The sequence below is a fragment of the Canis lupus genome, chromosome 24, assembly GCF_011100685.1.
Source record: "Canis lupus familiaris isolate Mischka breed German Shepherd chromosome 24, alternate assembly UU_Cfam_GSD_1.0, whole genome shotgun sequence".
In the NCBI taxonomy this organism is placed as follows: domain Eukaryota; kingdom Metazoa; phylum Chordata; class Mammalia; order Carnivora; family Canidae; genus Canis; species Canis lupus.
Genome location: NC_049245.1, coordinates 27,935,406 through 27,953,032, shown reverse-complemented (window position 1 = coordinate 27,953,032; position 17,627 = coordinate 27,935,406). Strand labels below are relative to the sequence as shown.

General features: G+C 42.9%; 1 protein-coding gene across 4 annotated transcripts in view; it reads right to left on the bottom strand.

The window, feature by feature from the left end:
* DHX35 (DEAH-box helicase 35) overlaps window positions 1-17,627 on the bottom strand; it is a 65,860-nt gene that overhangs the window by 8,845 nt on the left and 39,388 nt on the right. For 3 of the 4 annotated variants that reach the window (XR_005377845.1, XM_038572313.1, XM_038572315.1), the window contains 7 exons: window positions 15,367-15,491; window positions 12,576-12,630; window positions 9,273-9,368; window positions 7,508-7,602; window positions 5,274-5,351; window positions 3,775-3,904; window positions 508-589 (listed from right to left, as the gene is read on the bottom strand). Coding sequence is in view for 3 of the 4 variants with exons in the window: in XM_038572313.1 (XP_038428241.1) it covers window positions 508-589; window positions 3,775-3,904; window positions 5,274-5,351; window positions 7,508-7,602; window positions 9,273-9,368; window positions 12,576-12,630; window positions 15,367-15,491 (661 nt within the window). In the remaining variant the exon portion in view is untranslated. The remainder of the gene's footprint in view (window positions 1-507; window positions 590-3,774; window positions 3,905-5,273; window positions 5,352-7,507; window positions 7,603-9,272; window positions 9,369-12,575; window positions 12,631-15,366; window positions 15,492-17,627) is intronic. The other variant, XM_038572314.1, reaches the window with a different exon arrangement.

Genomic DNA, 17,627 nt, shown 5'->3' with positions numbered 1-17,627 from the left:
TTTTCTGTCCAGAAAGTGGAACTGGAAGAAACGGGCTGTGATCTGTAGCAGGAGGCACATGCAGCACATGAAGAAACACTTGCCAACATCCAAATACAGCAATTGTGGCCACAACCTACCTACCGGGTAGGCAGTGGCCTCAGTCCCACAGGTCTCTAAAAACAAAATGAACTACCGAAGGCCAGGGTAGTTTCTCCAAGAAAGGTCTCTTCCAGTTCTATTGTTCTGGTAATTAGAATGGAAATATTTCCAGCCTCCAGACTTATAATTATATCATCCTTCTACAACATAGGGATGAGCTGAATATTTGAGAATCATGTCCATCAAGTAAGATATGATGCTGAAAGCTATGTAGTAAACTTCAACTCATCTTTGGAAGGAGGCAGGAGATAAAGAGAATTTATTTAATTTAATTTCTGTACTCTTTGAGCACATCAGCTTTCTAATGGGGTAGAGATCATCTTTAAGATTTCTCCTTTTAGCAAATGACTCCATGAAGTATGTTACCTATAAGCTCCAGTAGAATGAAACCGTGCTGCATTTGCAAAGAATCCTGAAACAATGCACCTCAGGACTGGATCTGGATCACCTATACAAGGTAGCAAACAGAGTGACGGGTGAGCCCCTTGCCTCCCCAATGCTCTGTGTGCTCAGGCCTGTGCTCTGAGGCCCCACCCCAGACTGCTTTGAGCCACCTTGCAAACCTCCCCGAACCAGCCCCAGCCCCATGCCTCCCGGGGCTGGGTGCCTGCATTGGCACCACCTACAGCTGTTGTGAGAACCATGCTGGATTGTTCCTTTACCTTGGGATGCCCCAACTCCCCAGGCCACAGGTGACAAGACCAAAGCCGGGCACCAGAACCCAAGGGAGTACACCATAGGCTGGCCAATGATCCCAAAACTCCTTTTTTAGGAGAAAATCTTAATGTTTCTCCCATACGTACATCACAAAGTTATTTCTGTGGTTAGAAGCTACAGCACATAATTCTTCACAATTTTTCGAATGTCCCATTTTAATTGGTGTCTGTATTGCTACAGTAAACATCTTCCAAGGATAGAGCCCAACCATTTATTAAATGATTTCCAAAGGATACATTCTATATGATTATGCAAAGGATAATGTCATGGATGTGGCTTACAACATGCCACATTCCATCAATTTTTTATTTTTTTTTTTTACATTCCATCAATTCTAAGACTCACTCTTTTTTTCCCCTTTAACTTACTGAGATCAGGACAGCATTTTGTAATTGTAACTGGCAGTACTTTTTTCTTAGTGGTACATAAAATAATGGCATGCCCTACAAATGATGGCATCTTAGGGACGCCTGGAGGCTCAGTGGCTGAGTGTCTCTTTGGCTCAGGTCCTGATCCCAGGGTCCTGGGATTGAGTCCCGCACTGGGCTCTCTGCAAGGAGCCTGCTTCTCCCTCTATGTCTCTGCCTCTCTCTGTATGTCGCTCATGAATAAATAAAATATTTAATAAGTAAATAAAACATAAGTTTTAAAAAAAATGATGGCATCTTAGATCCAATGAAATACAGTGTATTGGTAAGTAAGTTCCCGAAAGGTGGTGTAATTTACAAAACCATCAACGGTGCATGAGAGTGTCAGTTTCACCATGTTCTTACTGGCAATGTTATGGCAAAAAGGCACGCCTTCTTCTACTGTATGTTGATCAATTGCTATCTATATTTCTTCTTTTGTGAGTTTTCTGTTCCTTTGCCCATTTGTCAACTTGAAAACTAGTATTTTTTATAAGCATGTTAAATGAACTCATCCTGTGACAAAGTTTTTAATTTCTCATCTATGCTAAAAATATTTTCACTATTTGCTTTTTCTTTAATATTCAGAAATTTTAAGTTTCTACATAATTTATTATTTCTATGATTTTCTCTATTGCTTCTCAGCACAGAACAGATATGATAAATCTCAAATCTACATTTCTAACCACAATCTGATCCAAGATTCAATCTCTTCTCTCCAACTGCTACCTGATAGAAACTCCTATATAGAACATACATTCTTATCAGGGAGACACTGCTTCCAAGGGATGAAAATTGGCTCTTGGGGGCAAGGAAGAGGGGAATCTTAGAAACTGCAATGGTATGGCCTACCAAGGCTCACCCCTACCTTATGAAATCTTATTTCCTTTCATGTTTAATTTCTCTCCTTAGGAAGAACTTAAATTTAATGTCACTTTTCTCCTGAGCGAGAGGTTGATAATGAAAAACAGGTTAAGAAACACAGATGTAGAAGTAAGGCTGCCATCTGTCTGTTAGGCGACAAGCACTAGATCAGCTTCTCCCTAGTCAGCTGACTTTGGAAGCTTCTCGCTTCTATCAATGACACCAACTTTACCCACTCTGGTTTCAATTCTCCCCTCTCCAGTGAGCTTCTTCATTCATTAATATTGTGAGCATCTAATATGTCCCTCACCCCACGCACCTGTCTCCACAGACCCCTGCCCTGTACTCCTTAGTGTAACCAGGCTGCTGGACTGGACCGCATCTCAAGGCCTGCTATGTGGCCTCCCAGGCCCAACCCCACTAGGTTCCCACCTCCCTGCATTCCTACTACATCTGCCACCTCTGTCTACCTCACGTATGGAAGGGTCTACTCCTCTAACTTGGAAGAGAACCGATGACCTCACACTGTAACACTCTATCTACATGAATCCCTCCCTTCACTGTCCTCAGAATCAGAACCATGTCTTCACCATTTTGTAATCGCTTGCCCTTAGGACAGAGACAAAAATAAGGGTGAAATGGCAGGAATGAAACTGCCTGAGTTCAAGTTCTGATTCCACTACACACGCACTATGTGACCTTTAGCAAGTTCTTCTTTGCCTCTTCACCCATTGATCTCATCTATAAACTGGATACAAGTGGCACATATCACTGGATTAGGGTGAGCATTAAATGAACTCACACATGGAAACACTGGCACACTGCAGGCCTACTTTAGGCGTTAATGGGGTGCTAGCAAGTACTCAGGGCATAGAGGGTGGCAGGGCACCTGGCACGCAGCAGGCACTCACTGGGCAATGGCTGAGTGAAATGAGCAGATGGGTCACCTCCTCAAAAGCACAGGCTATGAGCCACACAGAACTGGCTCAGCTGAATCAGCTGTGTTGTCCTCAACTCCACTGAATTTCTCCCTAGGATTTTACAACTTATCTGTAAAATGAGGACAGTATCACCCTACATCTCACAGAGTGGGCAATTAAGTGAGGGAATATTTGTAGAAACCCTGCCATGATGTCCTCAATTAATGGTGGCAATAGTCACTGCCAGAAGCCAGAGACCCTGTCTTATACAGCACTCCTGTCTTACCCCAGGGACTGTTGAGGCTTAACACACAGACTTGATTAGTAATGTCTGCATTTGAAAATAAAACACACTTTATATGGAATAGCCATAAATACTGTCCTTTTACAAAAGTAATATGTCTTGCAAAGTCTACATGGGGAAATTAGCTATGTAACATGCAATAATGTAAATGTTAATAATCCTGATGTCTTGTCAGGGCTTGTAAATTTCTTTTTTTTTTTTTTTTTACTAAGAACAGCCCTCAGAAATAAAAATGGACCTCCATGGAAAACACATGCTACTTTTACATGCTCAGCTTTTCACCAGCATGGGCAATTCTGTGTGAGCCCGGCGTAGGTACAGAGCACACTGTGTGGACTCACACAGCCCTGCACGGACCGTTGAGGAATGCAAGTGAACAGCACAGGATGCAGCATCACCAGGTGTGGTGGTTTGCTCTTACCTTCACTTGATTTCTTGGGCACTTGGAATTTGACAAGAAGCTTCTTCAACTGCTCTCGCACTGTTGCAGCTCTGATGAGACCCTTGTAATTCAGGAAATGTTCTTGACACCATTGGGAGTTTTTATTGTGCTGCAGGGCAACCGAGACAGAGGGGGAGTGAGAAAAATGCAGACAAGTTTTCAACCGTGGCTACACTACCAGGCAGTTTCCTCTTTCTCCCCTTTGGTTACTCAGTGGGGAAGATCTTCCCATCTTAACAAGCCCCTTCCTGCCCCATCTCCCTAGACAGATGCTGACCCTCATGCATACCATACCATCTGCTCTTCCATCTCACTCCCTGCGCCAAAAGGCAAAGGAGAACATACTGACAAGCAGAGTTGTTTTCAATCTGAAATACCCAACCGACTGGCAAGTCATCAATAAGAACCACTTCCCTGTGGGTCTTGGTAAATTAACTTTGTAAATCAACTTTCTTTGAGTTCACCATTCTGTGAGACTACAGGTGAGCAAGACACTTGCCAATTTAGAAATAATTCACAAATTATTATTATTTAATCCCCAAAGTATGATTTGTCTATCAACAGTGCTTAATTTTATCCTACATTCTTAAGTGGATCATTATGTCTTAAATTACTGCTGTGGGGATGTACCTCTGAAATTCTAAGCCAGACAGGAAGGCATTTTAAATAAGAAAATGTAATTCACAGAAGATTCTCCAAGAAGGCAACTATCCACTAACACGGTGTAAACATGTGTCTGCCTTCCAGCAGCAGAGCAAGCTTCAGATTAAAGATAGAATGCTGCACTTACGCAAATGAATTTTAACTGCTGTAACTCATAATCCATGTTCTCAGTAAGAGATGAGGTTTTACTGAAAACTGTTCAATAACTGAATAAACTCCCTTACATCTCTGGTGAAACAAAAATTTAGTATTTCTCCTCTTCTAAGAGAGTATTTAAGGGAACGAATACAAGATACTGAAATCTGAAATATCTAATTTCCCCCTCTCACCCTTTCTGCTATATAAGAGGTTTCTTATGGTTTTTATCATTTTTAAAGCTCTCTGAAATTTTCAGCAATTTTTAGTGAGAATTTTAAGCCGTATCATTTGCTTAGTTTTACAAAATGTTAAGAATATAAAAAAAATCAACACTGCATTTAGCTAAATACGGGTAGGGCATGTGAGCAGATGCAGGTCCTCACTGCACACCCCTCTCACAGCCAGGTCCCTGGCCAAGCCGTCAGCACATTGCCAGCAGGCCAAGTCTCCAGGTAGGGGACAGTCAGGAGTAACTCCTGTGTCCTTCCAGGCAAAATCATACCACAGACTCAGGCAGCCCCTCCACCCCCCACCCCAACCCCAGTGGGTCAGAAGTACTGGCAATAATCTAATGGGAAACTACAGAGGTCTCTCAGCCATTCCTTTATAAACTGAATTTCTGGAATCCTCACACCTCGAGTGACTGAATGGGCCTTTCGAGGGCTAACTGTGCTTACTTTGATAAATGCTTCATACACATTGAGCATAGTGAGATGATCACCCTCCTCCACAGCAAATTTGCGGTGTACTCGAATCTGGAAAGAATAAAACAACATTTATTCTCACAGCCGACTCCTGTGAGCCTCTGGTACAGGGAGGTAACATTACACGGAATGGCTTGTGGCTTGCAGAGTCACAGACACCTGCTCTGTACCAGTTCCAGCTCCACCATTTCCTAAAAACCTCAGATTGGTAATGTACCCTTTCTCAGCCTCAACTTCCTTATCTATAAAATCAGGATATTAAACCTATCAAGACTGCTGCAGGATTAAGATGATTCACTGTAATACCAGCCAGAGATACAAGAAAATGTTAGTGTCCTTGGGTCTTCCCTCCTCTATCCTCTATCCAGTCAATACCATCTCTCTCAGAAGAACTACCCCCCAACCCACCCCACCAGCCCCAGCTCCCAGGAGAACGTAAGGTTCCGAGAGGGCAGGGGGCCAGCTATCTGGCACATGGTAGACACTGTAGTCGGAAGCTACCACCAGCCGCACAATCCTCTCAGATCTTGTCCCTCCATTTTCCCTTCTGTATGATCCTGGGCAATACCACCCTGTTCCAGTGAGGTGTTTGTTTGTTTGTTTGTTTGTTTTAAGTTTTTATTTACTCATGAGAGACAGAGTGAGAGGCAGAGACACAGGCAGAGGGAGAAGCAGTCTCCATGCTGGGAGCCTGACGTGGGACTTGATCCCGGGTCTCCAGGATCACGCCCTGGGCCGAAGGCAGGTGCTAAACCACTGAGCCACGGGGCTGGGCTGCCCGTTGTAGTGAGTTTGAGGAACAGCACACATGATAAGCACAGAAGCACACAAATATACTTAGTATCTCTAGAATTTTCTCCTTGTATCAAATACCACATAATTAACCAGCCTACCTACCCACCTTCCTGCCTTCCATTCATTTCTTCGTTAACAGGTGTCTCCTGTGCATTAGAGGCCAGGCGCTATTCTAAGCATTTGGGATGTAACAGTGAATAAACAGTGGTGGAGGCAAAAACCAAACAAACAAGCCACATATATGGTACAGCAGGTAGCAGAAGTGCTAGAGGAAAGCAAAGCAGGGGAGAGGCTGGACCGTGGAGGGGACATGCTGCAGTTCCAGGCAGTGGGTGGGACTTCAGGTTCCTCATATTGAAAATGAGTCGGCCTGTGCTAAGGGAGGACCATCAGAAGGACTAATAGAGAAGCAAACGCAGAGCACCTGAGTGGCTCAGTGGTTGAGCATCTGCCTTTGGCTCAAGCTGTGATCCCGGGATTCTGGGATCAAGTCTCACATCGGGCTCCCCACAGGGAGTCTGTTTCTCCCTCTGCCTATGTCTCTGCCATTCTCTGTATGTCTCTCATGAATAAATAAAATTTTTAAAAAAACAACCACCAAAAAACAGTGGAAAAAATGGACAAACTCACCAGGGACAGAAGCAGGAAGATATAATCTATCAAGTTATGACTCTGAGGGCAGAGGACAACTACCCCTAAGAAAGTCTCTCCCCCAACCACACATCCCAGCTCAGCTCCTACATGTGCAAGGCTGCCACTCTCTACTCTTCCTGTGACAACCAGCCCTGACCTCACACTTGCCTGCCTCTGTCAGCACACCTTGCATCCAGGGTGTGTTTCATAGCCTGATTTCTCCACACACCCCTCCCATACTCTCACCCCCGCCCCACCCCCTGCAATCACGCCATCAGTGGTCTCTGGTGCCAGGGCCTCAGGTGGCCATCTCTTAGCTTGGAGTACCCCTCTACCACCACCACCACCAAAATTAACCTGCTGTGCCCAGGCAAGACTCCTTATGCCATGAGGGTGCCACCCAGGTCTCTTCCCAGAGGCACCTAAAGGCCTGTTTCCCTTATGAGGAAGTGAAGAGGGCATGGTTAAGACTGGGGGCTCTGGACTGTGCAACGCAATTGCCCCAAGGCTGGGCCATCACAAATGAGTTACCTAACATTTCTGTGCCTTCATCTCTAAAATTGATGAGAATAGTTTTTACCTCCCAAGTTTATGGTGAAGACACAAGGGAACACGAGGCACATAAAACGTCTGGCAGAGTGTCCAGAACATGACAAACACGCAGAATGCAAGTGGATTCCATTCGCACAGCCCTGTCATTGGTGGTTCCCAGACAGTTTCAATAAGGAGAGCCCACAGTGAAAGAGACTGGTATGAACAGCTTGGGGGAAAAGACCTACCGCCTGAGACTTCTGATTTCCGGGGACCACAAAGATATTCTGGATTTGCATCATGGCTGCAATGCTTAGAATTTCCTGAGAACAGCCAAAATTTCCTATAAAACAAAGAGCATGTCTGATTTCAAACATGTATTGTCAACGAGGAGTGAAAGACATTTTGTTATTTTCCTTACACCATACTACAAACGAAGGTCATGTATTTATACACAGTTTGACTGTTCGAGTTCATCATATATGAACACTTTACCCTGCTGTAATGTCCATATGTGGCCCAGATGAACAGAGGCCCAGGAGGACTCTGAGAAAGGAGATGCTATTGCACTCAGCAGTTGGGACATCGAGGACTCTCGCTGTGTACCACAGTGGGGGGTTGTGTCCCTTCTGCAGTCTCTCTCCTCTTGGACCCCTCTCTGGGGTGGCCTCCCTCTCAGCAGGGCTCACCTGACCTAGCAAGTCCAAGACACACCCAGACCAGAGAAGCACTCTGCAGACAGTGGCTGCTCATACCTGGCACAAGGGCTGCAGTCATGGGCGCTTCAGGGCACTGGACAGTGAGCAAACTGCACTGCCCATCCTCCTTCCCATAGTTTCCTGCCTCCTGGCTGATATGCTCCCCCAGCCCCAAAGTTAAGAGTCCTGTTTCTCAATGTAAGCCTAAGGTCATCTGGGTGTTTAAAGCTGACTCTTATATACTTAGTCTGAAGTACAGCTCTGTAAACTGCTAATGAATATAAAAGCCGAAAACAAGAAAAAAATTCTCATTTCCTTTCCTGGTAGGAGTGGTGGGGGGCCGGGGGGACACATAAACTATACTCTATGATTCTGACTCAACCTCTAGCTCGTAAACTTTTACCCCTTACTCATCTCCTCACAAACATCTGAAGGTGTCAGGGAAGGTGGGACTCCTGGGTGCTGGTGGCTGGAATACAAAGCACTGTGGCCTCTGTGGAAAACAGAATGAGGAGTCCTCAAAAAATTAAACGCAGAATTATTTGATGATCCAGCAAAGAAGCGAAAGCCGGTACTCCAACAAATGCTTGTATGCCAATGCTCACAGCAACCTTATTCACAATACTTGGCAGGTGGAAGCAACGCCAAGTGTCCATCAGCAGATGGGCAGTACGTACACACAGCAAAATACTATTCAGCCTTTAAAAAGGGCATTCTGACATATGCTACAACATGAATGAACCTCAGAAGACAGTATGTCAAGTGAAATCAATCTGTCACAAAAGAACAAATATTGTAAGATTCTGCTAAAGGGAGGTTCCCAGAATCATCAAATTCATGGGGACAGAGTAAGAGGATGGCTGCAGGGCTTGGAGGTAAGAGGGAATGGGGAGTTGGTGTTTAATGGGGACAGAGTTTCAGTTTGAAAAGATGAAAAGTTCTGGAAATGGATTGTGATAAGGCCTGAACGACAATGTGAGTGTACTTAATGCCGCAGAACTGTACAGTTGAAAATGGTAAAATGGTACATTTCATGTATTTTTTACCATAATTAAAAAAATAAAAAATAAAAAAACTTCCCAGTTTCAAAAAAACAAAACAAAACAAATCAGGCATCAGTTCTAGTTCCCCAGGAAACAAACAAAAAGTGTTTAATGGTGACTGACACAGAATCTCCAGTTAACAACATGCCCCAAATCAGACAGCATTAGCTCCTTCACTGCTCAGAATATATCGTGCCCCCTTCCCTAGGGCACACAAAATTCAAGAAGTAATCCTCTGACAGAATCTACGAGAACTGTTGGTCTCCACATACCTGATTCGAGCAGCATTTTTGCAAACATGGGATTCAAAGGAAACTCCGCAACTCTCATGCCAAGTGGTTCAGTTAAGCGACAGTCTTTGTCTAGACCTGCCGTAGGAACAACAAAAATCAGAAGGCGTGAACTAAGGTGTTGGAAGATAGACAGTTATCAGGAGGATAAACGATGATGTACGTTAGAAAAGTTGTCCAAAAAGATGAATCATGCTACCAAACTCAATCTTACATCAGAATGCTATTAAATTAAAAGAAGAAAAGACCGCCTCTGAGCTTCTGAATACCCAATTTTGAAAAACTGATACTTCCAATAGCTTCTATTTAAGAACTTCATTCCAAGGAAATGGCCCTGCAACCTCCTCTCACTCCCCATTCCTCTCACCCAGCCCAGACACTGCTCCTTCCAAGCACAGATGTTCCAGAATGGTATCCCATAACCTCTGATCCTCTCACACTATGAGAGCAATTACAAGGCCAGGGACTGGGAATCTAAATGTTTGCCCAGATCTCTCTTGGATGCCAACACCAGAACCATTCATCCAACTGCCTCCTGGGCAGTTTACTGAACAGGGCAGATTCCAATTCCCCACATCTCTCCTTGCCTCTTCACCACTAACCAATATCCAGGTATGGGATTCCCAAGATGCTGACTACTACTTTATTGCCATTCAGACTATTCCCAAGGTATGCCATTAAAAAACATGCTGCAGAGCTCAGAGTAAGACAGGAAAGGTAATTTCTCTTCTGTTCCCATATAATCATCTCTTGAAAGGTGATAATTCAGCTTGTAACTATAAATTAAGTCAGGTGCCTTAATTCCTCTGCCTTTTCCAGCTTACTTAGGGCAGTGAAGAATTAGAAAATATTTTAACTTTCATTCTGTTGGATTAGAGGCAAATCAATCCAAATGAAAAACTTCTGGGCAGCCCCGGTAGCTTAGCGGTTTAGCACCGCCTTCAGCGTGGGGCCAGATCCTGGAGACCAGGGATCCAGTCCCACGTCAGGCTCCCTGCATGGAGCCTGCTTCTCCCTCTCCTGTGTCTCTGTCTCTCTCCCTGCCTCTCTCTGTCTCAAGAATAAATAAATAAAATCTTTAAAAAAAAAAAAAAAAAGAAAAGAAAAACTTCTAGGTAGTCAATGTTCTCCCCTACTCATTACAGACTATTCCATGACACTTTCCTTTCAGGGTCCTACTACATGCTTAAGAACAGGGACAGGAACCTATTCTGGCACACATGCACTCCGGGCTGACTTGACACAGACTCACCTAAAGGCCTTTTAATCACTGATGATCCTACATCAGTAATTGGCTATTCTTTTGCAGGGAAGTATCACAAATGTAATGAATGAAAATGGACCCCATACAAAAATTTTTTAATTTTTTTAAATTTATTTATGATAGCCACACAGAGAGAGAGAGAGAGAGAGAGAGAGAGGCAGAGACACAGGCAGAGGGAGAAGCAGGCTCCCTGCACCGGGAGCCCGATGTGGGACTCGATCCCGGGTCTCCAGGATTGCGCCCTGGGCCAAAGGCAGGCGCCAAGCCGCTGCGCCACCCAGGGATCCCCATACAAAAAAATTTACTCAAAAATGGATCACGGACTTACTAAATATAAGGACTGAAACTATAAAAACTTTTCAAAGAAAACCTAAGAGAGATCTCCATAGAGAGGTTGGGCAATGGTTTCTTAGACAAGACACCAAAAGCACAAGCAACAGAATACATATACTGAACTATGTGAAAACTTAAAACTTTTGTACTACAAACAATTATCATCAAGAAAGGTGAAAAGCCAACCCACAGAATGGAAGAAGTATTCACAAATCACAGATCTGAAAAGAAACTTACACCCAGAACACATAAAGAACTCTTCCAACTCAGTAATAAAAAAAGACAGTACCCCCAAGTAAAAATGAGCAAAGGATTTGAACAGACATTTCTCCAAAGAAGATTTATGAGTGGCCAATACACATGAAAAAGTGTTTAACATTACTAGTCATTAGAGAAATGCAAATCAAATCCATGAGATACCACTTCATTTCCTCTAGGATGCCTATTAACGCAGAAGACAGATAACAACTTGCTATCATCTGAAGCAAGGGGAACCCTCATACACTGCTGGTAGGAATGTCCACCAAGAATTAGCACGTAAATGTTTACAGCAGCTTTATTTAGCCAAAAAGGGTAAACAACCCCAATGTCCATCAATTGCTCAATGGATAAGGATAATACGTGGCATATCTCATCCAAGCAATGCTTTATTAGTCAGCAATAAAAAGGTATGAGTATCAACACACTCTATAACACGGATGACTCTTGAAAACATCGTGCTGAATGAAAGAAGCCAATTGCAAAAGACCACAGATTATATGATCCTGTTTATGTGAAATGTCCGAAACAGGCAAGTCTACAAAGAAAGAGATTAGGTCAGTAGTTGCCTGGGGTTGGGAAGAGGGGAAAGGGAGTGGGGAGTGAGCACCCATGGGTACAGGATTTTTTTTCTTAGGTGATAAAACGGTTTTAAACATTCTAAACTTGGGGTGATGGTGGCACAACCCTGTGAATACAATAAAACCACTGAACTATACGCTTTAAATGGGTAAACTATATGGTATGTGAATTATGCCTCAACAAAAAAGTTAAAAACAAAACAATCTCAAAGGACAAAACCTCTATCAAAACCTACCACCAAACCAGACATTCTGTTCACTTGGGGCAACATCTGCAGCAAAGATAGGTACTTCCTAAACAGATGAATTCAGACTATAGTTCTCTCTTTCTTAAAGTAAAAACTACATTTTTAAACAAGAGACTACAGGTTCCTTTATAGCTTGGTGTTTCCTTGCCCCAAAGAATTCCATAGGCTGGTCATTGACCCAATTCTTCACAGGGAATTCCAGGAATGGAATGAGGGGGGGAAACAGGGAGAAAACACTGAGCCAGAAATTTCGGGATGGGGTGGAGGGACTGAGAAAAAGGCCTAGAGAAGTAACATCTGACGTACTCTTAGGGAATCTTCTAGATATCTTTCAGGAGTGTGGCTCCAGTGATGGTTATTAATAGCTCCTGATGTCCCAACATGCTTTATGAATTCACTGTCATAACTGGACTTCATGTACTATTAATCTAATTATGGTCCCATCTCTTTATTTTGATAAAGCTTCAGAGTTGTTAAGAGCATCATACATATGCAGAGAACCAGTCCCATCTCTGAAGATACTAAGAGCCCTAACGTGAATACAATCTAACCAATACCATCTAATAATAAGTAGATCAGAGAACACGTAAGACAGGCATACCTCCCAGAGCATAGAGTAACTCCAACGCTTGAACCATCGACTGGGCCGGAGGGGGCTGTAAAAACATAAAAATCCTCCTAATTTCCTCAGATAACAGACATAAAATGTGACTATTCTTGCCCAAATCCACTCTCCCCTCTTATGTGCCCCATAGCTCCCAGACTCCATGCTTGTACTCACATTGGTGCCCCAAATGCCCTTCCTCTCCTTCTCAGTATCCGTAGTACTACTTGGTCTTCAATCACAGCTTGATTTAAACACTGCCCCTTGGAGCCCTCCCTCATGCTCCCCTCCACCAGAAATGATGGGTCCCTTCTTTGAACAACCTCCCTGTTTTCCTACACTCTCATCAGACACTTCTGATTTTTTCCTTCACAGTCTCAATCTTCCATTGCAGCAACCCTGGTGGGTAATTCTGTACCTCTCAGACCCCAGTGCCAGGCCTTGCCCATAGAGGGCAAATGACATACACAGGATCCGAATTTCTGAAAATAGAGAACACTAGGCAATCTGAAGTTAAGCAAAGCTGCTATTGTGACCTTCAGTCTGATTCTCTGGATCTAAATCACATTCCCAGTATTTTCACCCAAACACACAGTATTTCTCTCTGGCCTCATCTGATTTGGGACCATATGCAAACATTATGTATGAACATAGTTGGAAGGACTGTATATGTCTACTTCAGTTTGTTTTTTTCGTATGGTTTTCTGTTTTCACTGTTTTGTTTAATTTTGTTTTGTTTAACCAGAGAAACTTTACAGTGACTACTTGGGATAGCTGCATAATATTCCAATAAGGTCATAATCCATAAAATGCACAACTGTCTTCCTCCTGGGTAACTGAGTTGTTTTCTGTTCTTTGCTACTATAACTAACACTGCTAAATAAACAAAATTATATGTGCCCTGTGATTTCAACTATAAAAAGATAAAAATAAAAATACCACAGTTTTGGGAGAAAATAACCAGAAGGGAATATATGAAAATGAATTTGTATGTATTTTCCTCATACTTCAGTTGTCCAAAAGTTTATGATTTCATTATTCCATTTCAAAATTTAATATACAATGATACTATAAACATGATCATACATGTAAGTTTTCTTCTTCTTTTAAATTATTTTTTCAGGAGAAATTTCCCTGAGAAGAAATATCAGGCATTTCTACAGTTCATAAAATAATGTCAGAAAGCCCTCCAGGACTGAAGTGGAGTATGAAACTGCTTTCCCAAACTGTCGGCTTTGGACTTTCTCATTTTACTGCCTGTTTGATCACTTAACTAATGTGAAGTGGTACCTAACACCTATTTCAATCTGTACTTACTTCTCTTCTAGAGAAGCCACATTCCAATGTCTCTTTTGTGCTGCTTCCTTTCCTTTAGCTCTTTTTTCAGTGGATATTTGATTTATTCCAAATGATGCTTGAAAAGCTCTGCAGTTCTCAAGATGCTGATATGTCATTTTTGCCATTACATGTTTTCTTGCATCTTAGATGGGAGGATTTTCTTAAAGCTTTTAATTTGCATATATTACTTATCTTCTCTGTAATTTCTTGCATACACCAATAATCAAAGAGGGTATTTTTTTCCATACTTATGATAAACACACAGTTGTTTTCTTTGGGAGAGAGACTGATATTTTCTATTCCTTCATTCACCTAGTTCATCATGACATATATAATATTAGGGACTTTACTATCTGAGCATCCAGGCTTGTCATACCACATAACAATGCAGTTGGGACAGAACAAGAGTTAACCTTCAAATCATAAAAATTCAAGAAGAAAATATGACTGAATGTTTACTAACTGACCAAGATGCAGGAAAGTGCTTTATAAGGACAGAAATAATAAGAAATCACAAACAGAAAGATTTTACTGTGGAAATATTTACAATGTCTGCACATTTAAAAAAACAAATTTTAAAAAACCAGTAAAATACAAACAACTAGAAAAACCAGTTGCAAGAAATACTATAGACAAAGGTTAATGTCTTTAATAATTAAAGGGCTCTTAAAAATCACAATAAACACTAATTCTAACAGATAAAGGGCTTAACAACTCAGAAGAAATATAAAGTGGACAATAAATGGAGTTTTTTAAAAGTCTTTGGAGAAATCAAACAATAAGGGACAGATATTTTTCCCTTCCTGCCTTTCTCCCTCCTGACATCAATCAAATTAGCAAAACTCTAAAAGAAAATAACATGGCATGACACACGCACAGTGAGACAGGCAGCACGCACTGCTGGAGCTTACACTGGTAAAGCAATCTGGCCACACATCAAGGATGTACAAAATGACTATAGCTCTTTGACCTTATAACTCCACTCCCGGAAACCTGCCCCCAGGAAATGAGCAGAAAGGAGATCAGCCACGAGGACATCCCCCACAGCTCTACCAAAGCCCTCCTGGCTCCCCTACCTGTGATATTCCCTCAGGTAGGCACCTATGCACACTTGCTGTCCTGGATCCCCCCACCCTCCTGACCTGGTGAAATCCTACCTGGATTTCAAGTCTCACTTTGCACAAGACTGACTGAGCTGGAGGCCCCTCCTCTGTCTCTCAGAGCACTGGGCCCATGCACAGCAATTACCCACTTACTTGTCACCCCCCAGCAGATAAGAACAGGAATTGTGTCTCCCCTGTCGGGCTCTACTCCCCCATACCCTGCACAGGGCCTGGTGCTGAGTGGGTACATGACACACGAACTAAGGGGGGTGGAGAGGGGGACGATGTGCTTCATCTAACGTCCTGACATTTGCCCACGGGCATTCCAGACAGAAGGTAGGACTTACCGACATGAAGTGGAACCTGAGGACATTGTCGATCCCTAGTGCTTTCAGCTGTAGGATGACAGGTGCCAAATTGCTACGCTGCATCTCAGGGACAGTGCATTGAGGCAGCTTGTCAAAGGCTTCCTCTGAGGATAAGAAATCAGAACTGTTTGGGGTCAAATGCCACAATCAAACACAATCATTATGCCCAACGGACAGTTTTCCTTCTCTAATGAGAGGCTCTAAGACTCTAAAATCAGATGCATATGACATCACAACACAAAGTTGTTTCATATTTAGAAAAGACCATTCTATTTAAAAAGTATCTTAGCAGTTTATATCTTTATAAATAATGTATCTTTATAAAAATCTGTTCTCTTACTTTAGAATGCTTTTTTAACACGCTTTTTGTCAGCAAAACATGAAATCAAAGAAAGAAGTATGTGTTGGACCACTACTGGCACCTAGGCACCACTACCCCTGCCTGGGGTTGCACTAAGTCTAGAAGGCAAGAACCGCACATACAAATAAAGAACAATCTCAAAGTAAATCACCAAAATGGTAACCAGAACATAACAAATGACCAAATCGTACAAAGAGCAAAAATTGTCCAAATCTAACTTTTAAAACCAACGAGCCAGGCATGCATCATACTCAGAATCTGATAATGTCCCAAGCAGATCAATGAATGCTTGCATGCCCCATCAGGAATAAAAGATGACTTCCAATAGGAAAAAGCACACAAGATACAGAGGTGCCAAGATGGGAGGGGCAGGAATGGGGGAAGAGAGGAAGAAACTTTGGGAGGCCTTTTCATAAAAGCCTGGCAAACAGGGCAGGGGGAGGAGGGAAAGAAGGGATTAAATCACTTTTGTACATAACCAGAAAGCTTACGGATTATATAGAAGATGCTCCGCCCACAAAAATCCCTCTCACATCAGTCAACATTTTAAATGTGCTCACCCACCTTAGCACTAGAATGGACCAACCCCATGTAGATCATAAGGCTTTAGTTAACTAGAGAAAGAAAACAACAAGTATCAAGAAGAAACAGCACTATCACTGAAGATTTTTTCAAAAAGGTTATGAGTGAACAGACAACCAGTGTTCCGTGGACAGACTGGTACAAATGGCCAAAGGCACAGGTCTAACTGGGAGGTGCTGAAGAACAGGCAACAGCAGAAAGTTCCACATGGGATACTCCCTTTGAATTTTAAGAGCATTTTGGGGAAGGCATTTTGGTAGGATAACCACATTTTCCAAGCATACTTCTGACAGAGGGAGAAGCAAAGTTCTCAGTAACGAGGACAAACCTGCTGAGAAGCCACTCACATAAGGCCAGTGCTGCCCACGAGTTCATGACATTCCATTAGACTCTACTGAGGACCCAAGTGTGTCACGCCCTGGGTCAGGAGCTGCAGGTGCAGCTTCCAGAAGCTTCAGTGATATGAAAGGGCCTAGGACCAAGACCAGAAACAGTAACCTCCAAGGCGGAGACCCAGTGAAGGGAATGGAGGCTCAGGGAAGCAGGAAGCATAGTCACTGCAAAAAGCATTTGAGGTTGCTTCATGAGGGAACTACCATTTGAGAGAAGGATGTGAAGGATAAGGGGGATCTGCTGGGCAGAGGGAACAGCCCAAGGAAGGTATCAAAGATACGAGATGCAGATGTAGGAAAACAGAAAGTATGTTCAGGAAGAGCAGAGTGCAGCTGGGATGCAGTGTAGGGCAGCTGTGTGGACAGTGGGAGAACATGAGCTAGGAAAAGTCCTGGAGGGTTCTGGGAAAGTTAAGGGACTAAGCAGACAGCACTCTGCTCAGAGTTACACTCTGAAAGCTCATGGAAGCCAGTCAACCAAGAAAGCCTAGAGGCTGGAGGACAGTGCGCCCCATTACTGGGGGTGAACCCTATCCAACCCCACTCCACCAAAACTGCTCCTGCGACAGAGCCAGTAACTTTTCAACCAAATCTACCTACCTGTCTTTAGGCTGCATTCTGTACTTTATTTCTTTGGTGCATAAGATAATGCTGGTCATTTCCTCTTTAAAAATCGCCTAAGTTCTTCAAAAAGAATCCAACATAGAATTACTGTATGACTCCACAATTCCACTCCCAGGTATATGCCCAAAAGAATTAAAAACAGGTACTCAAAACACACATTTTCATAGTAGCAACTATCCACAAAAGGCAAAAGGTAGAAGTAATCAGCCAATAAATAAAAAAATTTGTGGCTTATCCATCCATAGAATCCTAGTCAACCATAAAAAAGAATGAAGTACTGG